Consider the following 19,308-nt stretch of genomic DNA (forward strand, 5'->3'; position numbering starts at 1 on the left):
TGACAGAAAACTGTGCTTGCGCGTATGTTTATATTCCTCAGAGGATTTTTGTAATATAATCTGGAAAGGTTACATGGTTTCACAACCTGAAGTGAATAAGATTGGTGCCAATCTAAACAGCATTACACAATGTAAAGGTAAAGCAGCTTGTTGACAGAACCTGAGCCAGAGATTCTCTGGAAGTGCAGCTGGAGGTTTTCCGACTGTCGTGCGTGTCTGTTGTGTCGTGTGTGTGTGTGTGTGTGTGTGTGTGTGTGTGTGTGGCTGGCGTTCAGTGCTGAGGTCTGGCATTAAGGATGAGGGTGAGCAGGCATGGCATCTGTGTGAGAGTCATTGATCAGTGTCCATCTCTTAAGAGCTGTGGATTAACTTAAAGAGTTGTATGAAGAGTTCAGAAGCCCTTGTTATTAGCGACACCAGTGGCCGTTCAGGGAACTGCGGCACAAGAGACTGAACATGGCAGTGTGGGACTATAGTTTAAATCCCTTTTCTTTGCACGACACATTACTGTTCTCTGACGTTACAGGACAGAACAGCTCTTTCGGCATTATCCTGAACATTGTATAAGCATTAGTTTCATGTGTCGTTGAACAGAAGAGAGGCTCTCAGGAGCCTGTGTAAATGTGTAAACGTGTCACATCTTTTGATTTTCCCAGCAAAAACGTCCTTCACATAAAAATCAGTCGACAGGCTTTCATAGACAACCTAGGAAGTTATTTTAAGTTTAGTTACAAGCTGTTCACACATTGGCAATAAAAATTAACAAAATAACGCCAACATTTATCTTGTCACGTCTGGTCAGGACATGTGGTTCCTATGTCCAGTGTGTTTCCCTACACTGAATGACAGTGTTAAGAGAGAGCAGAAGTTCACTAAAGATGTTGTACTGTATGTCCTGTTGTGAAGGTGACATGAGAAATAAGAAAACATAAGATAAATAAATGCTCTAGTTAAATCATCAGTTATGGCCTAACAAAATAGTTCAGTTTATCAGAGCCACCAAAGGCAAGCGGCGACTCGTTGTAAAATCTCTCCTTGTTGTTTTGTTTTTGACTCTTCAAACCCATGAAGTTATTTTGATAAGATTACTCAGTGTTTTGATCAGATAACTTTGCTCGTACGTGCCTACTTTACAGTCTCTAGTGCTCATCAAGGCTACATATTATTATCTTAACATTTATTATTTTAATATATTTTAAAATGTTAATTATCCTGTGATGGCAAAGATGATTTTTAATGATTGTCAGTTTTCAGAGTTAACTAGCTTACTTAAAATCCTCTGATACATTTTACTTTTTCAGGATTATATGATGAAAGTTCAAAAGAACAGCATTTATTTGAAATATAATATTTTGTCACATTGTACATGTCTTTACTAACACGTTTGATACATTTAATGCATCCTTGATGAATAGAAGTATTACATATGAATGTTAGGGTAGAAATCGAGTTGATTTCCAAGCGCTCGCTGTAAGCCTTGTAAATATTACTTCATTTCCAGGTGGACTGATGAAAAAACTCTGTGTTCTTACTTCCAAAAACTGTCCAATCAGATTAGAGCTTGACAGATTGAGAAAGTGCTTTCCAGTTTTGTGAACGTAATGCATCAGATGGTCAGTGACTGGATGAAGAGGAAGAGATGGTGTTTGTTTCATATCAGCGTGAAGTGTCGGAGTTTATCTACTGATACGCACTGTGAGCCATTCAGACCAGAGTGTGTGTGGATCTTTGGGTTCATCTCGAGTCCTGAAGTGTTTTGTATAAAACACAAGGTTTATCTCCAACATTATCTCTCAACAGATAGAGTTCCAGCCCAACTTCAGCTTGAGTCTTGTTTTCAGTGGAGTCTCTCTGTTTCCTTTGGTCTCTTCTGCTGGACGGATTCACAGCCATATTTACATTTATGAGGAATACTTCAGGCTTTATAATTGGTTTGTTTTTTGGGTGGCCTGTATTTTCAGTGTCTGTGTGTTTCTTGTGGCGAGACCGCAAGCCACAGTTTCACTGACACACTTCCAGCGCTTTTCTCTCTCTCTTTCATGCTCTCCTCTTCTATAAGAGTCTGTTTGACTTCTTGATAAGTGCAATAAGTGGTGAATTTGATGAGGCTATGAAATATGGCTTAGATATTCCCCATGGTACTGGGGTTAGTTAGATAAACACTGAAACTGAAACAAGACTGTTTTATCATGTGCTCTTCTGTCTATAAATGGGTGTTTTATGGATATGGTCCCTTCAACATGATACCAGCCAAAGTCCACACAGCATGTAAGCCGACTGAACACGAATGGAGGATTGTGTGGTAGCTGCTACAAACCAGCAGAGAACATGTGTAATAAATGTTTCGGCACATTACCATTATTCTTCAATAATAATCTAAGAGCTTAATATTTACTTTAATTTTTAATCATTACTGTGGAGAAGTCAAAGGCATCAGCCAAAAAACAAACACACATGGTAACACTTTCTATGAAGCCCATGATTATAATGAATTATAGCTCCATTTGTACTTATTTATAAGTGTTACTATTCTATAAATATATTTATAAAGACTAATTTTATAATTACTAAGTCATGCTTTTGCTTTTTTTAATGCACATGCTCATAATCCAGTATACACTGATTTATAAGTATTACTTAGTCGTATGGTTCCATGAAATGTATTTATAAATATGCAGCCTGCATTGCTTTAATGTTATTATATAATAGTTGCAATGACTTTTTAGTAATTCACATTTATCATTACATAATCATTCACATTATCATTTATTTCTGTCAAATAAGTGAATATATTGTTAATAGCCGTGTTGTGTTCTTGTAAATACTTACTGTGAATGATAATACAGTTACTAACCTCAATAAATGCATCATTGATGGCTTTAGGTAAAATGAAAACACAGGATGCGATTTTCCTAAAGCAAATGTTAAGAAATCATGAAGATGTGCTCATTATACATTTTAAGTTGTTTACTTGTAAATGTAATTAATGACCAATAATTCCTTAATAAAATAATGGGGGGGGGGGGGACACAGAAATCATTAATACAAACAGTAAAAAAAAAAAAAAAAAAAAAAAACAGGTCAAATTTGAACTTGATATCTCAAAAAAAGAGCTTTCAGTAAGATTTGGTTTGGTTGCAGTACCAAACACTTCCACTAGATGACATTTTCGAAGAGTACAAGTGTAACTATTTTTTTCAGGACCATTTAACATTTAACATTGTGTGTGTGTGTGTGTGTGCGTGTGTGTGTGTGTGTGCGTGCGTGTGTGTGTGTGTGTGTGTGTGTGTGTGTGTGTGTGTGGTCTTTATCTTGGAGGGTTTATCCCCTTTTGGCTTATCTTGAATGAAGCAATCAAATAACATCTCTACAAATGTTTATGTTTTAATTATATATATATATATGTGGAATATTGCTTGGATAGAGTTTCCAATGCAATTTATTTATTTTTAATCTGTGGGTCTTCATTGTCCTCATAAATCACTGTCTCTGTGCTCTTTTGTCCTGCCTGTTGTAGATTCCGCCGCTCATCTAGTGTGTTTGATGATCCCGAGTAAGTCTCTTTAACACACTGTGCTGTGAAAAACACTCTTGCAGGGACTGACACTGACTAATGTCTGCATGTGCCAAGCTGTGCTTTCAGCACTTTGTTTTGGTACACTACGGATGAACTTCTTTGTAATGTGGCTGTATTGCTTGTTGAGTGGGATGCTAATATAACGTAAACCTTTTATCCACAAATTAATACTTATGTTTGCTAAAGCACTTGCATCTGATGTATACATTTATACTTGCATATGCTAAATTCGTTTAAGAAAACCAAGCAGTATTTCTTATAGAATGAAAATCTATGTGTTTTTGCCATTTGTAAGCTAATATAAATTTGGTGGTTGTTTCAGCATATGTTCACACTTCTGCCCTTCTTTCTTTGGATGCATGGCTTATGGGCGGCACAACCTGCTAATTATCAATGCTCACTGTGACTCACTGGCCCTGCTTTTTAACTGGTTGCTTAATATTAAAGTTGACAGTGGTTAACCAGCTGATTAAATTGTATAAAGTACCAGTGATTCAATGAGCTTATATCTCTCTGTAACAGGAGTGTGAGCATGATTGACATGCGAGGAAGTGAGGAAGACTCTATGTTGCCACCCCATAGTCAAGTTCGACATGAGCTCATGCACAACCAGTACAACATGCTGAAAGAGGAAGAAGACCACTGGCAGGACGTAAGTGTCTTTCGTCACTTGTTTCCTGATGGATCCAGTAAATGGATCCGAATGTGTCTGCAATCGTATGATTGTGTTTCAGGACTTGGCCAAATGGAAGAGTCGCAGAAGGAGTGTGTCTCAGGACCTGATCAAAAAAGAAGAGGAGAGGAAAATGATGGAGAGACTGTTAAGTGGAGGAGGAGGATCACAGAGAAGAAAAAGCATCAAGACGTACAGAGAAATAGTGGAGGAGAAGTATGTCTGCCGTTTCCATCTACACTTTCCACTTTTGTTTTCATTTATTACAGTCCAACACTACAGATGGCCACGGGTCATTTCAGCAAAATCTTATCAGCTAGAGTACTTGGTACTGAATTTTGCCATAGGCACAACATTGCAAGCCTATATGACTGTCAGTAGTCTTACTGTAAGTGCCGTTATCGTCAGTGCTTTTACTGTGAGTACAGATACTTTCAGAAGTGTCACTGTCAATGGTGTTACTGTCAGTGATTTTACTGTCAATGGCTTCAAAGTCAGCAGTGTTACTGTCAGTGGTGTCACAGTCAGTACAAATACTGTCAGTGTAAGTGTATGTGATGTTACTGTCAGTGCAGTCACTGTTACACCGTGTTATAACTACACGTGACGCAACACCGCTAAGCGCAATAAAAGGATATTTTCAGAGTGTTTGTCCTAACCAGCCGCGACGATTCTATTTTAGAAACAGTTTCTATTTTTCTGCGATGTCGCGCTAGAACAACAAACACAAAGTGTGGCGATGATAATCTCAGGTACTGTTTATGTGCTTTATTTAATGTTAAAAGCGTGTCATGTGACTCTGAACATCATCTAGTGCTCCAGTTTTGTGGCTGTAAAAGCAACAATGGATAATTCACCTCAGATCTTGAAATTAAACAAATGGAAACAAGAACGTTCAAACTGTGAACAAACAAGTGTATTCTTTGACAAAGATGGTTTTAGTAACTCAGTAGCCTATGTATTTTTAATAATGTTTAAATGGTGTAATATTTGTGAATTTGATTATGTAGCGACTTATCCATTTTCTTGCGAGTGCCGTTAAGATTACTCTCTGGTGCCGCGCACTCGCCGCGAGACTGGACAGACAAATTATTTGTCGCTGGAATCTTATCGCATCTCGTCTGTTTAGGACACGGTGTAAGGGGTGTTACCGTAAGTGATGTCACCGTTAGGGGTGTTACCGTAAGTGATGTCACCGTTAGGGGTGTTACTGTTAGGGGTGTTACCATAAGTGATGTCACTGTTTGTGCTGTTACTGTTAGACATGTTACCGTAAGTGCTGTTACTGTTAGGCATGTTACCGTAAGTGATGTTCCTGTTAGTGCTGTTACTGTTAGGGGTGTTACCGTAAATGATGTTACTGTTAGTGCTGTTACTGTTAGGGGTGTTACCGTAAATGATGTTACTGTTTGTGCTGTTACTGTTAGGGGTGTTACCGTAAATTATGTTACTGTTAGGCATGTTACAGTAAGTGATGTTACTGTTTGTGCTGTTACTGTTAGGGGTGTTACCATAAGTGATGTTACTGTTAGTGCTGTTACTGTTAGGGTGTTACCGTAAATCATGTTACTGTTAGGCATGTTACTGTTAGGGGTGTTACCGTAAATTATGTTACTGTTAGGCATGTTACCGTAAGTGATGTTACTTTTAGGCATGTTACCGTAAGTGATGTTCCTGTTAGTGTTGTTACTGTTAGGGGTGTTACCATAAATTATGTTACTGTTAGTGCTGTTACTGTTAGGGGTGTTACCGTAAATTATGTTACTGTTAGGCATGTTACCGTAAGTGATGTTACTGTTTGTGCTGTTACTGTTAGGGGTGTTACCATAAGTGATGTTACTGTAAGTGCTGTTACTGTTAGGGGTGTTACCGTAAATTATGTTACTGTTAGGCATGTTACCGTAAGTGATGTTACTTTTAGGCATGTTACCGTAAGTGATGTTCCTGTTAGTGTTGTTACTGTTAGGGGTGTTACCATAAATTATGTTACTGTTAGTGCTGTTACTGTTAGGGGTGTTACCGTAAATTATGTTACTGTTAGGCATGTTACCGTAAGTGATGTTACTGTTTGTGCTGTTACTGTTAGGGGTGTTACCATAAGTGATGTTACTGTTAGTGCTGTTACTGTTAGGGGTGTTACCGTAAATGATGTTACTGTTAGGCATGTTACCGTAAGTGATGTTACTGTTAGTGCTGTTACTGTGATTGCAGTTACTGTCAGTAGCGTCAGTCAATGATGATGTTACTGTGGTGGCATTTCTGTCAGTACAAATACTGTCAATGTTGTTACTGTATGTTGTTACTGTCAGGGGTGTTACTGTAAGTGATGTTACTATGTTACTAAGTAGCGTCACTGTCAATGGTGTTACTGTCAGAGCAGGTCCTGTCAGTGGAGTTACTGTTGGTGATGTTACTGGGGTGGCATTACAGTCAACAATGTTACTATCAGGGGCGTTACTGTAAGAGATATAACTGTTGGTGGCATTACTGTCAGTAGTGTTACACTCAGGTCTGTTGTTTTAAGTGCAGTTGCTGTCAGTGGTTTGAGAGCAAGTGGTGTTATTGTCACTGGTGTTAAACAGTCACAGTGACATTACTGTTAGTCATAAAACTGTCAGTGGTGTTACTGTCACTGAAGTTACTGTTAGTGACATTGCTGTCAATTACTTTATAGTCAGTGATGTTACTGTCAGTACAGATACTGTAAATGTCTTTTCTGCATGTTCTGTTACTGTGTGTGCAGTCACTGTCAGTGATGTTACTGTGAGTGACATTACTGTCAATGGCTTTTAAAGTCTGTAATGTTACTGTCAATTCTTATTTTTGTCAATGCCATTACTGTATGTTGTCTTGCTGTCAGTGAAGTTACTGTTACTGTCAGTGTCAGTGGTGTTATGGTCAGTGATGTTACTGTAACTGTGGTTACTGTTACCTGTGTCACGGTCAGTGATGTTACTGTATCTGTGGTTACTGTTACCTGTGTTATGGTCAGTGATGTTACTGTAACTGTGGTTACTGTTACCTGTGTTACGGTCCGTGATGTTACTGTAACTGTGGTTACTGTTACCTGTGTTACGGTCCGTGATGTTACTGTAACTGTGGCTACTGTTACCTGTGTTACGGTCCGTGATGTTACTGTTGGTGCTGTTACCATGAGTGTGGTTAATGTCAGTGGCGTTAACATAAGTGAAGTTACTTTAAATGGTATTTATATCAGTGATGTTACTGTTAGTGGTATTATCGTCAGTGCCTTTACAGTCAGTAATGTTACAAAACTATTACAAATTAAACCTGTAAGCTAGTCGATCTCAATCATCGATACAATAATAAGTCTCTAGTGACATTTCTGACTCTATTTCACTTTCTCCACTAGGGAGCGTCGTGAACAGGAGTTGCATGAAGCCTACCGGAGCGCCCGCACACCAGAGGAAGCCGCTTCTGTGCTGCAGCGTTATGCCCTGCGCTTCACCATCAGTGAGGCCGTTCTCGAGCGCCTCAAACTCCCCAAGCTGCTGGAGAGGAGTGTGTCGGCTGACCCAACTCGTCACTCCTCGTTCCACGTCTCCTCAGACATCTCCTCCTCTTTCAGTGCTTCCTCAAACCCGCTGCAGTACCTGAGGCAGCAGTCTCTCCCTGCAGCCAAGTTCATATCCTCGGTGGAAGCACAGGTGACGGGGTACAGCGCAGAGCCGGAGACGGGGTACAGCACAGAGCCGGAGACGGGGTACAGCGCAGAGCCGGAGACGGGGTACAGCGCAGAGCCGGAGACGGGGTACAGCGCAGAGCCGGGAAATGGCGGAGATACGGAGTGTGTATCAGGTCCATCTCGCTCGCATGCGACAGCGCCCTCTCTGGCTCCGAGACCTTACAGACAGAGCAGAAGTAGCACTGCTAAGGTACAGACAGCACAGGAATCAACATTTATCATAGCAGTGTTTAAAAGGTTTTATAACTGATACAAAATCTATAGTTTAGGACTGAAAAAAAAGTTTTTTTTTTTAATGTGAGTAAAAGGTAACAAAATGTCACTATGCAACATTCTTCTAACTTATAATAGGGACAATCCACCAGGAGATTTTTTCTGTAATTTCTTACTTGTTTCTCCTTGACTGAAATTTCTTAGGAATTTTTATTTATTTATTTATTTATTTGTATCCCTTATAAATAGACCTCAGCAACGTGTCAACTCTAGAGTTTCAGAAGAGATCAGAAATTTGCAACCAAAAGTCAAACAGTATGAACTCTGTGAATATTATGAATATTTCTCATCATTCTCTCAAGACCAAGTGATCTGAGCTATGTTATCAACATTAATTTAGCGATTTTAAATATCAAATATGTCAAGAATCGCCTCATTTAGGTCTATTTTTGTTTCCTTTAAGAGAAATAAGAACGGTTTTGATGAAGAGCTCTGTCTTCAGAGCTGTAGAAGAGCTATGAGGAGTATAACGCTGACTCCATCAGCTGCCATGCGCTCTGCCACACCACCCACACTGAGTAGAAATATCCGGGATAATTCAGTGCTGTAGGAATGTCCTCTGTTCGTCTCCTTAGAGAAGTGAAGTGTTCCAGAATACTCCAACAATAGCAGATGTTGCCCTCTGGTGGCTGGAATGAGTGTTGTGAGTTAAAGTGGGCATGTGTTGAATGGGTGCTAGTGTTCCCTGGGTATGAGTGTGTGTGTGTGTTTGTGAATGGGTTCTTTCTATGTGAAGTGCTCCATAGAAGAACAAAAACACACAGAGCAGCACATCTAAAACACGCACATACCTTTTTTGTGTCATGGTAGGGACTTTACATCAACTCGTTTTATATGCTGAGCTAGTGATCATATAAGCATATTCCCTTCCTGTCTGCAGTGACATGGCATTGTCATTAACACATTATTTAGTATGTTTATTAAGCGGTTCCCTTGTAGAAGCTGTCGACTGACTGTAAAGCACAGTGATGCTATTGCGATAAGCTACCTAAACATGTATTTTAAATGCAAATTAAAATTATTTTATAAACAGTAGATTTTTTTTTCCAGTAACAACTATAAAATAGTGTATATTTTCTTGGAAAGCTAAACTGCATGACATATTAAGACTTAATTTTAGAGTATATATTAGTAAGTTAATATTTTCATACATTTGTGCATAAATCAAGTATAAATCTAACTAAATTAAATAGGGCTTACATTATATTCAATCAGCCATAATTAATTTATTAATCCATGAAATAGTATGATAAGTGAGTAGCGTTTGTAAACCTAAAGTTGACATGAAACTGAAGTTACACTAGTATTTTGTTCTCTATAGTGTTGTATATCCGAGTGAAACGCTTCAGGAACAAGAACAAATGTGGGCGGGGCTTGATTGTGTCTGTGGGGAATTGATTGGATGGTTGTGGTTTGTTATTGTCAAGTCAAGTCAAGTCAACTTTATTTATATAGCGCTTTTCACAATACAGATTGTATCAAAGCAGCTTCACAGTATTAAATAAAATAGTACATCAGTGTTTGTTTCTGGTGTAAAACATCCACGTTTGGTAATGCAGATCAATAGCACTGGTGAATCGATTAATCAATTTAAGCATCCCCAACTGAGCAAGCCAAAGGCAACAGTGGCAAGGAACCGAAAAACTCCATTAGGTGACCTAATGGAGAAAAAAAAACCTTGGGAGAACCCAGGCTCAGTCGGGGGCCAGTTCTCCTCTGGCGTTTATGAAGTAGAGACCGGATTTAACTGTAAGATTAAAATATTATATGAATGCCTGGCTGAAGAGATGCGTCTTTAATCTAGTTTTAAACTGGGAGAGCGAATCTGAGCAACGAACAGTATCAGGAAGGCTATTCCAGAGTTTTGGTGCTAAATGTGAAAATGCTCTCCCTCCTTTGGTGGATCTGGATATCCTAGGTATGACCAGAAGCCTCGAATTTAGTGATCTTAAAGAGCGCGATGGATTATAGGGCGATAGAAGATCCGTTAAATAAACTGGAGCTAAGCCGTTTAGGGCTTTATAAGTCAGTAGCAATACCTTGTAATTAATACGGAACTTTATAGGTAACCAATGTAGTGATGATAAAATTGGTGTTATATGGTCAAACTTTCTTGATCTAGTAAGAACTCTAGCGGCGGCATTTTGGACTAACTGTAGCTTGTTTATTGAGGATGCAGGACAACCAGCTAATAAAGCATTACAGTAATCTAGTCTCGAGGTCATGAATGCATGAACTAGCTTTTCTGCATCAGAGACAGATAGCATGTTACGTAATTTAGCAATATTTCTAAGGTGAAAAAATGCTGTTTTTGTAACATATGAAATATGATTTTCAAAAGACAAGTTACAATCTAATATAACACCCAGGTCTTTTACTGTAGAGGATAAAGTAACAGGACACCCTACTATGTTAAAGTTGTATTGTAAGAGGTTTTGTGGGCGGTTTTTTGAACCGATAAGTATTACCTCTGTCTTATCTGGATTTAATAAAAGAAAATTGTGCGTCATCCAATCTTTTATATCTTTAACACACTCTGTCAATTTGGATAATTTAGCGTTTTCATCCGGCCGTGATGAAATATATAGTTGAGTGTCATCAGCATAACAATGGAAACTAATTCCATGTTTCCTTATAATATTTCCAAGTGGCAGCATATATATTGAGAATAATAGAGGGCCTAACACAGATCCTTGCGGCACTCCATAGTTTACTGGAGTTATGATCGATTTTTCTCCGTTTAAATAGACAAAATGGTAGCGGTCAGATAGGTATGATCTGAACCAGCTTAATGCTTGTCCTTGAACACCGGTATAGTTTTGTAGCCGATCTAAGAGTATTGTGTGATCTATAGTATCGAACGCAGCACTAAGATCAAGTAAAACTAGTATTGAGATACAGCCTTGGTCAGAAGCTAAGAGTAAATCATTTGTGATTTTAACGAGCGCAGTTTCAGTGCTATGGTGTGGCCTGAACCCAGACTGAAACTTTTCATAGGTGTCATTTTCTTGCAAGAAAGAGCCCAGTTGGGCAGACACAACTTTTTCTAATATTTTGGACATAAAAGGAAGATTTGAAATGGGTCTATAATTTGCTAGGTTATTTGGGTCTAATTGTGGTTTCTTAATGAGAGGTTTTATAACTGCCAATTTAAATGTTCTTGGAACATGACCTAAAGATAAAGACGAGTTAATAATATTGAGGAGAGGCTCTTCCACTATAGGTAACACTTCTTTCAATAGTTTAGTTGGTATGGGATCTAATAAACATGTTGTTGTTTTAGAGGAAATGATAAATTTATTTAACTCTTTTTGTTCTATAGTTGTAAAGCACTGTAATTGTTCTTGCGGGGTGATAATCGAGGCTGAATTATAAGGCGCGATTGAAGATTGAACATTTACAATTGTGGATCTGATGTTTTCTATTTTCTCAGTGAAAAAATTCATGAAATCATTACTACTAAACTGTAACGGAATATTTTGTTCAGGTGACGCTTGTTTATTTGTTAGTCTAGCCACGGTGTTAAATAAGAACCTAGGATTGTTTTGGTTATTTTCTATTAGTTTGCGGAGGTGCTCAGCCCTGGCCGCTTATAGGGCCTTTTTTATAACGTGACATACTGTCTTTCCATGCGATTCTAAAAACCTCTAAATTAGTTTGTTTCCATTTACGCTCTAAATTACGGGTTTCTCTCTTTAGAACACGAGTAGTATTGTTGTACCATGGTGCTTTAATTTTCTCTCTGACCTTTTTTAGTCTCATAGGTGCAACAATATCCCATTTTCCAGAGAGAACGGTGCTCATAGTGCTGGTTAGTTCGTCTAGTTCATTTGTTTGTTTAGGTTCAGGCAGCAGCTGAGACAGATCCGATAAGCAATTTGAAAAATTATCTATGGTGGATGGAAGGATTGTTCTGCCTAATCGATAACGCGGCGCAGCATGATATATTACCATATAATATGCAAGTTACCATGTAATGGTCAGTTACATCATCACTTTGCGGAATGATATCTATATCGGTTGGATCGGTTCCATGTGATATAATTAAATCGAGTGTATGATTAAAACGATGAGTTGGTCCGGTAACGTTTTGCTTAACCCCAAAGGAGTTTAATAAGTCTATAAACGCAGCCCCTAACGTATCATTTCGATTATCTACGTGTATGTTAAAATCTCCAACAATTGGCTGATCTCATGTGAGTGACAGGTTATAGCCCCGCCCTCGTCATCAGAGAAGAGAAGAGATGAAGAGAGAGGATTATTAACACAATAATGATGTGCACTGATAAATCGTATAGAACAAACACTGAAATATTCCATTAAAGAAAAATAATTGTTCATTTTGATTTCATTGTGACTTTAAATTGCTCCTTTATTGCCAAACACAATTTCGCTTCTCAAGTTTATATACTTTGTTTTAAAGATTTTTAAATTTACAAGAATATGAGAAAAACTGATGAAGAATATGAGCGAAATGAGTGTTTAATTATTATTGAAAATTATTGTATATTGAATCTCTCTCTCTCTCTCTCTCTCTCTCTCTCTCTCTCTCTCTCTCTCTCTCTCTCTCTCTCTCTCTCTCTCTCTCACTCACTCTCTCTGTCTCTCTCACTCTCACTCTCTCTGTCTCTCTCACTCTCTCTGTCTCTCTCTCTCTCTCTCTCACTCTCTCTCTCTCGTTGTCTGTGCGCATGTGCGGATTGAGTGAGTGTGAGGAGCGGTGAGCGCGGAGTGTTTGAGCGTGTGAGGTACGAGTGATCTTTTTTTCTTTTTTTCTTTCTTTTCTATCTTTTTTTCTTTTCTTTTATTTGTGTGTATGTTTGTTTTGCTTGGTTGGTGACTTTGTTGACCTCGTGAGTGTTGGTGAAGTGGGTAATTCGCGGGGCTTTATGCTCCCAGTGTTTGTACTGGGAGCATGGCGAATCCAGGTGTGCAGAATCTCGGGTTTCTAACGAGACGGCATGCGGTTAAAATTGATTCAGTTTTTGGTGTTGAAGAATGTAGTTTGGCTATAGGTACTTTAATTGGTTATGAGAATATATTGTCAGCATCGCGGATGAATGGTGCTGTTGTTGTTTTCGTTAGGACAATTGAATTGGCGAATCAACTGGTGGAGACTGGTGTTGATATTCGTGGCATTTTTGCGCAGGTACTTCCTCTTTCTACACCTTCGAAAAGGGTAACGTTATCTAACGTGCCACCCTTTATTAAGAATGAGGTTTTGGTAGAGATGCTTTCAAGATATGGTAAAATGGTGTCAACAATAAAGATGATTCCGATTGGGGGAAAGTCTTCTCTATTAAAACATGTGGTGTCGTTTAGACGGTATGTCTATATGGTTCTAAAAGATAATGTTGAAGAATTGGACTTAACTCTAAATTTTCATCATGAAGATTTTAATTATGTGATTTTCGCCACAACGAACACAATGAAATGTTTTGGGTGTGGAGAAAATGGACATCTTGTTCGTGATTGCCCTAGGAAAGTGGATAAAACAAATGATAAAAGTGCTGAGACAATTGATGGTACAACAGCTACGAGTGTAATTTCTAGAGAATTGCAGAACGTAACTATAGATGCGGAAAGGCCGGGAACAAGTGCAGCTTGTGTACCCGTTGCATTAGATGCGGAAAGGCCGGGAACAAGTGCAGCTTGTGTACCCGTTGCATTAGATGCGGAAAGGCCGGGAACAAGTGCAGCTTGTGTACCCGTTGCATTAGATGCGGAAAGGCCGGGAACAAGTGCAGCTTGTGTACCCGTTGCATTAGATGCGGAAAGGCCGGGACCAAGTGCAGCTTGTGTACCCGTTGCTTTAATAGATGCGGGAAAAAATACAAAGGAGACGACAACAGTCAAACCAGTTGAAAGTGCAAAATTAGCGGTCTCTAAAGACAAAGAGAATGAAAATCTCGAGAGTAGTCAGGCAACAACAGCTCGAAGTCAAACGACTGAGTCGGAAGATGATGACAATAGTGCGGTTGAATCTAATGAACAGAACGCGATGAATGTAGATAATATTGAAGGTTCTGTGTGTGAATTAGAGGATTATTCTTTTAAAACACCGCAAAAAAGGAAATTAAAGGAACGTTATGCGAATAAACCGATTAAAGGACTTGATGTTCGGGAGGTGAGCCATATTGATACAGAAAGTGACAGTGAGGTCTCTGAATGCAGTATTGCAGATAGTTTACCTCAGAGTGGATTTTCTAGTCGAGTATACTGTAGACGACATCAAACAGTTTTTAAAAGTGACAAAAAATGCAAGGAAAGTTAAAATTGAAGAGTTTTTTCCAGATATATTGCAATTTATTGAGAAGGCGAAAACTTTCAGGAGTGAGAGTTGTTTCACCGACCAAGAAGGTTATCGGTTAAAAAAGATACTTGCCAGACTAAATGCTCAATCAGAACTCAGTGAAAACAGTCAAAATGGTTAAGGGTTGTTGTTCTTCGTGTTTATTTTCTTGGTTAAGGTGGGAGGTGCTTCTTTTCCTATTTATGGGAGTAGTAAATTTTGCTTCCTTAAATGTTAATGGAGCAAGAGAAAGTAGGAAAAGAGCACAGCTGTTTGAGTTAATGACACAGAAGAAGATTGATGTTTTATTCACGCAAGAAACACATAGTTATTTATCAAATGTTTCAGATTGGGTGATGGAGTTTGATGGGCTATCAGTCCTAAGTCATTCTACCTCGTTGAGCGGTGGGGTTGCTATTTTGTTTTCGAAAAGTTTTATACCTGAATCTTATAAAGTTGATGAAATAATTAAAGGTAGACTTTTAAAAGTCAAAGCTTTTTATGAAAACAATTTTTCTTTTGTATTCATTTGTGTTTATGTTCCAAACGCTGCAATTGAAAGAATGTTGTTCTTAAACACTCTGTGCAAAACTTTAAGTGATTGTGATCCAGAGAGTTTGTTATTATTGGGGGGAGATTTTAATTGTACTGAACATGTTTTAGATAGGAATCATGTTGAGCCACACATGCAGTCTCGTAGGAGGTTAGTTCAGTTAATGAAGTCTCATGATATCATTGATATCTGGAGAAATTTTCATTATACACAAAGACAATATACTTGGGTACATGCATATGAAAATAAGTTATCATTGGCAAGATTAGATCGATTTTATGGTTTCAAGCATCAATTGAATTTTTTTAAAGATTGTTCAATATGTCCAGTTGGATTTTCTGATCACAGCTTGGTAAATTGTGAGATGTTTGTTGATTGTGTAAAGCCGAAAAGTGCCTATTGGCATTTTAATAATACATTGTTATGTGATAAACATTTTATTGATGTTTTTAAGTTTTTTTGGGTTAATGCAAAATCCATGAAGTCTTCTTTTCAAACCTTACAACAATGGTGGGAGTTTGTAAAAGCTCAGATTAAACAACTCTGTCAACAATATACTCTCAACGTCACACGAGATAGATCTGGGTCCATAAAAAAGTTAGAAGAAGATTTAGTTAAACTCCAAGAACTCTTTGAGTTGACAAAAAAATGGAACCCATTTAGAGTCTTTTAAAAAAAAAGAAAGCTTCTTTGACTGAATTGTTAGATTTATCTACACAGGGTGCAATAATTAGATCACGTTTTCAGAGTATTGAATCTATGGATGCACCTTCAAAATTCTTTTTTAACATGGAGAGGAAAAATGGGCAGAATAGATTTATTCATGCTCTGCGCTCAGAAACGGGGGTCCTTTTGCGCAATCCTTTAGAGATTCGGAATAGAGCTGTTAAATTTTATGAGGATTTATATAAGAGTGAATTGTTGGGTATACAAGGCCTGAATAATGTTTTTTTTTTAAATATGCCACAAGTATCTGAAGAGGCTAATACCGGAATTAACAAAGCACTGTCAATGGAAGAATTGGAGAGAGCTCTTAAAAGTATGGAAAACGGAAAGACGCCCGGGATTGATGGCATTTCAGTAGATTTTTATAAAGTCTTCTGGGCAGAGGTAGGTCCAGATCTACTAGAAGTTTTTAATCAGAGTTTAATGGATATGGAGCTGCCAAAAAGCTGCCGTAGAGCAATCATTACGTTGCTCCCGAAAAAGGGAGATTTAAGTGAGATTAAGAATTGGAGGCCTGTGAGTTTGTTGTGCAACGACTATAAAATACTTTCGAAAGTCTTGGCGAATAGATTAGGAGAAGTTTTAGATCAAATTATTCATTCTGATCAGACATATTGTGTGCCTGGTAGAAAAATTTTTGATAACATTTCTTTTATAAGAGATATTTTAGATAATGGCAAGACTTTTTCAGATTTTGGTTTAATTTCAGTCGACCAGGAAAAAGCTTTTGATAGAGTCGAGCACAATTACTTGTGGAGTGTTTTTGAAGCTTTCGGTTTTAGTCCTAGTTTTATATTGATGATTAAAACTTTGTATTGTGACGTTGAGAGTATGTTGAAATTAAATGGTGACTTATGCTCTCCTTTTAAGGTTTTAAGAGGGGTTAGACAAGGCTGTGCACTATCCGGAATGCTTTATACATTAGCCTTAGAACCTCTTTTGAACAAGTTAAGAGCAGAGATGTCAGGTGTGGTTATGCCAAATTCCACCCATACTGTTAAATTATCAGCTTACGCTGATGATGTGGTGGTTTTAATTAAAGATCAAAATGATGTGAACATGATGTTACGATTACTGGAAGAGTTTAAAAGTGTTTCTTCTGCAAAAGTGAATTGGCAAAAAAGTGAAGCCATAAGTGTTGGGAGTTGGTTACGTGGTGAGCCCATTCTTCCAGCTGGTCTGAAATGGACCAGGGATGGTTTTAAATATTTGGGAGTGTTTTTGGGAAATGTGAACTTTGTTAAGAAAAACTTTGAAGATGTTATTGAAAAAGTAAAAGGGCGCTTAAATAAGTGGAGGTTTTTACTCCCAAAAATGTCTTATAAGGGGCGAATACTGATAATTAACAATTTGGTTGCCTCCGCTCTCTGGCATCGTCTGATTTGTGTAGACCCCCCAGCGGACTTTTTAAGCAAGATCCAGTCAATCCTAATAGACTTTTTCTGGGATAAGCTACATTGGGTGCCGAAACATGTGCTGTACCTTCCTAAGGATGAAGGAGGTCATGGACTAGTACATTTACAAAGTCGAATAGCAGCTTTCCGAATTCAATTCATACAAAGACTTTTAAAGGACTCAAATGCAAACTGGAGGATTGTAGCTTTCTCTTTACTGAGAGAGTTTGAAGGACTGGGGCTGGATAAAGCCTTATTTTGGATGGATCCTCAAAAGCTAAAACTGTCCAAGTTTCCTGTTTTTTATCGGAATCTTTTTAAAGTTTGGTCTTTGTTTGAAGTACCAAAGAGAAGGACGGTAAATTCCTTGTACTGGTTGCTGCAAGAGCCATTAATTTTTGGCTCACGCTTGGATCTGTCCAATGAACTGGGTTACTCTGTGACAGAGGAGAATCTTATCAACTCTGGAATTTTAACTATTGGACATGCACAACGGATAGCAGGAGCGGATTTTAAAGATGTGAAGTCAATGACTGGACAGCTGGGGGTGAGGTCTACCCGTTTGGTTGCTAGAGTACTAGACAAATGGAGGTCAGCCCTTAATGAAAACGAGTTGAAATTGTTAACAGACTATTCTTTGGGGATTATTAACCCGGATTGTAGTGATCCATTTCCCAATGTGTATCTAACTCCCGTGATGGGTGATTGTGAGAGCATTTTTTTAAAAGTCAAAGATTTGATTGTAATGGGCATAGATTGTTCATCTGGCAAGGAGTGTTATAAGATCTGTGTCAAAGTGTTTAATAAGAAGGCTTTGGATAAAAGAATTGACACGCCATGGCGTAATGTACTTCAGTTAGAAGAGGATGAAAAGCCGGAGTGGAGAGTATTGTATAAGTCACCATTGCCCAAGAGAATTGGGGACTTGCAATGGAGATTGTTATATGGGGCTATTGCTGTGAACGCATTTGTTTCGGTAATTAATCCTGATGTTGTTCAGAATTGTCCTTTCTGTTTGCAAAGGGAAACTGTATTTCATGCATTTATGCAGTGTTTAAGGTTGAAACCATTATTTTTTGTTTTAAGCAACATTTTTAAATGTTTTAATGAGTGTTTTTCAATGAAGACATTTATTTGTGGTTTCAAATATTCCCAGAGCCGGAAGTATCAATGTCAGGTGTTTAATTATTTTGGGCGAGGCGAAGATGTCGATTTACATTACAAGAAAGGAGAAAGTTGATCAAGGTGTATGTAATAGTTTAGAAGCTGTGTTTGGTAATTCTGTCAAATCTAGAATACTAATAGATTTTAATTATTATAAAGCAATGGATGATCTTACAAAGTTTGAAATAATTTGGTGTTATAAAGGGATATTGTGCGAAATTGTTAATGATGAATTATTTTTTCTTATTTAAAACAAAATTAGTTTTTTATTGTTTGATATTTGTTTTAAATGTTGATTATTGAAGGTTTGCTTATTGTAATTAAAGGTGTTTAAAAATCAAATCTCTCACTCTCACTCTCTCTCTCTCTCTCTCTCTCTCTCTCTCTCTCTCTCACTCTCTCTGTCTCTCTCTCTCTCACTCTCTCTGTCTCTCTCTCTCTCTCTCACACACTCACTCTCTCTGTCTCTCTCTCTCTCTCTCTCTCTCTCTCTCTCTCTCACTCTCTCTGTCTCTCTCTCTCTCACTCTCTCTGTCTCTCTCTCTCTCTCTCACATTCTCACTCTCTCTCTCTCTCTCTCTCTCACTCTCTCTGTCTCTCTCTCTCTCTCTCACATTCTCACTCTCTCTCTCTCTCTCACTCAGGATGAAATGGTGCGAGTGAATGGAGAAAGAGAGGATGATGAGCAGAAGGGAGGCAGAAACAGAGAGAGGGAAGAAGACTGTCTGCCGTTCCTCTCGTCTCCCCTCCAGCACACAGACTCAGACCTCACAGATCCCGATGTGTCCGATGGATGCACACACACACCGGGGCGCTGCGAGAGCCTCAGGGAACACACACAGGTGAGGACAGGACTGGACAGATATTATATGAAATCTGTTCTGTCAGCATGATGTGTAGTTGTGCTTGGAGTCGATTGTTTTATTTGTGCAAATTGTGTGACATGATTT

The 19,308-nt window shown here is 38.3% G+C and overlaps 1 protein-coding gene across 12 annotated transcripts in view; it reads left to right on the forward strand.

The window, feature by feature from the left end:
• The window catches only part of limch1b (LIM and calponin homology domains 1b), a 153,131-nt gene that overhangs the window by 107,987 nt on the left and 25,836 nt on the right, over positions 1-19,308 (forward strand). For all 12 annotated transcript variants that reach the window (XR_014031338.1, XR_014031339.1, XM_081382436.1 and 9 more), the window contains 5 exons: positions 3,518-3,553; positions 4,100-4,229; positions 4,312-4,466; positions 7,624-8,146; positions 19,003-19,200. Coding sequence is in view for 10 of the 12 variants with exons in the window: in XM_081382436.1 (XP_081238562.1) it covers positions 3,518-3,553; positions 4,100-4,229; positions 4,312-4,466; positions 7,624-8,146; positions 19,003-19,200 (1,042 nt within the window). In the remaining 2 variants the exon portion in view is untranslated. The remainder of the gene's footprint in view (positions 1-3,517; positions 3,554-4,099; positions 4,230-4,311; positions 4,467-7,623; positions 8,147-19,002; positions 19,201-19,308) is intronic.

This window comes from Scardinius erythrophthalmus (assembly GCF_964197995.2).
Source record: "Scardinius erythrophthalmus genome assembly, chromosome: 13".
Taxonomy (NCBI): domain Eukaryota; kingdom Metazoa; phylum Chordata; class Actinopteri; order Cypriniformes; family Leuciscidae; genus Scardinius; species Scardinius erythrophthalmus.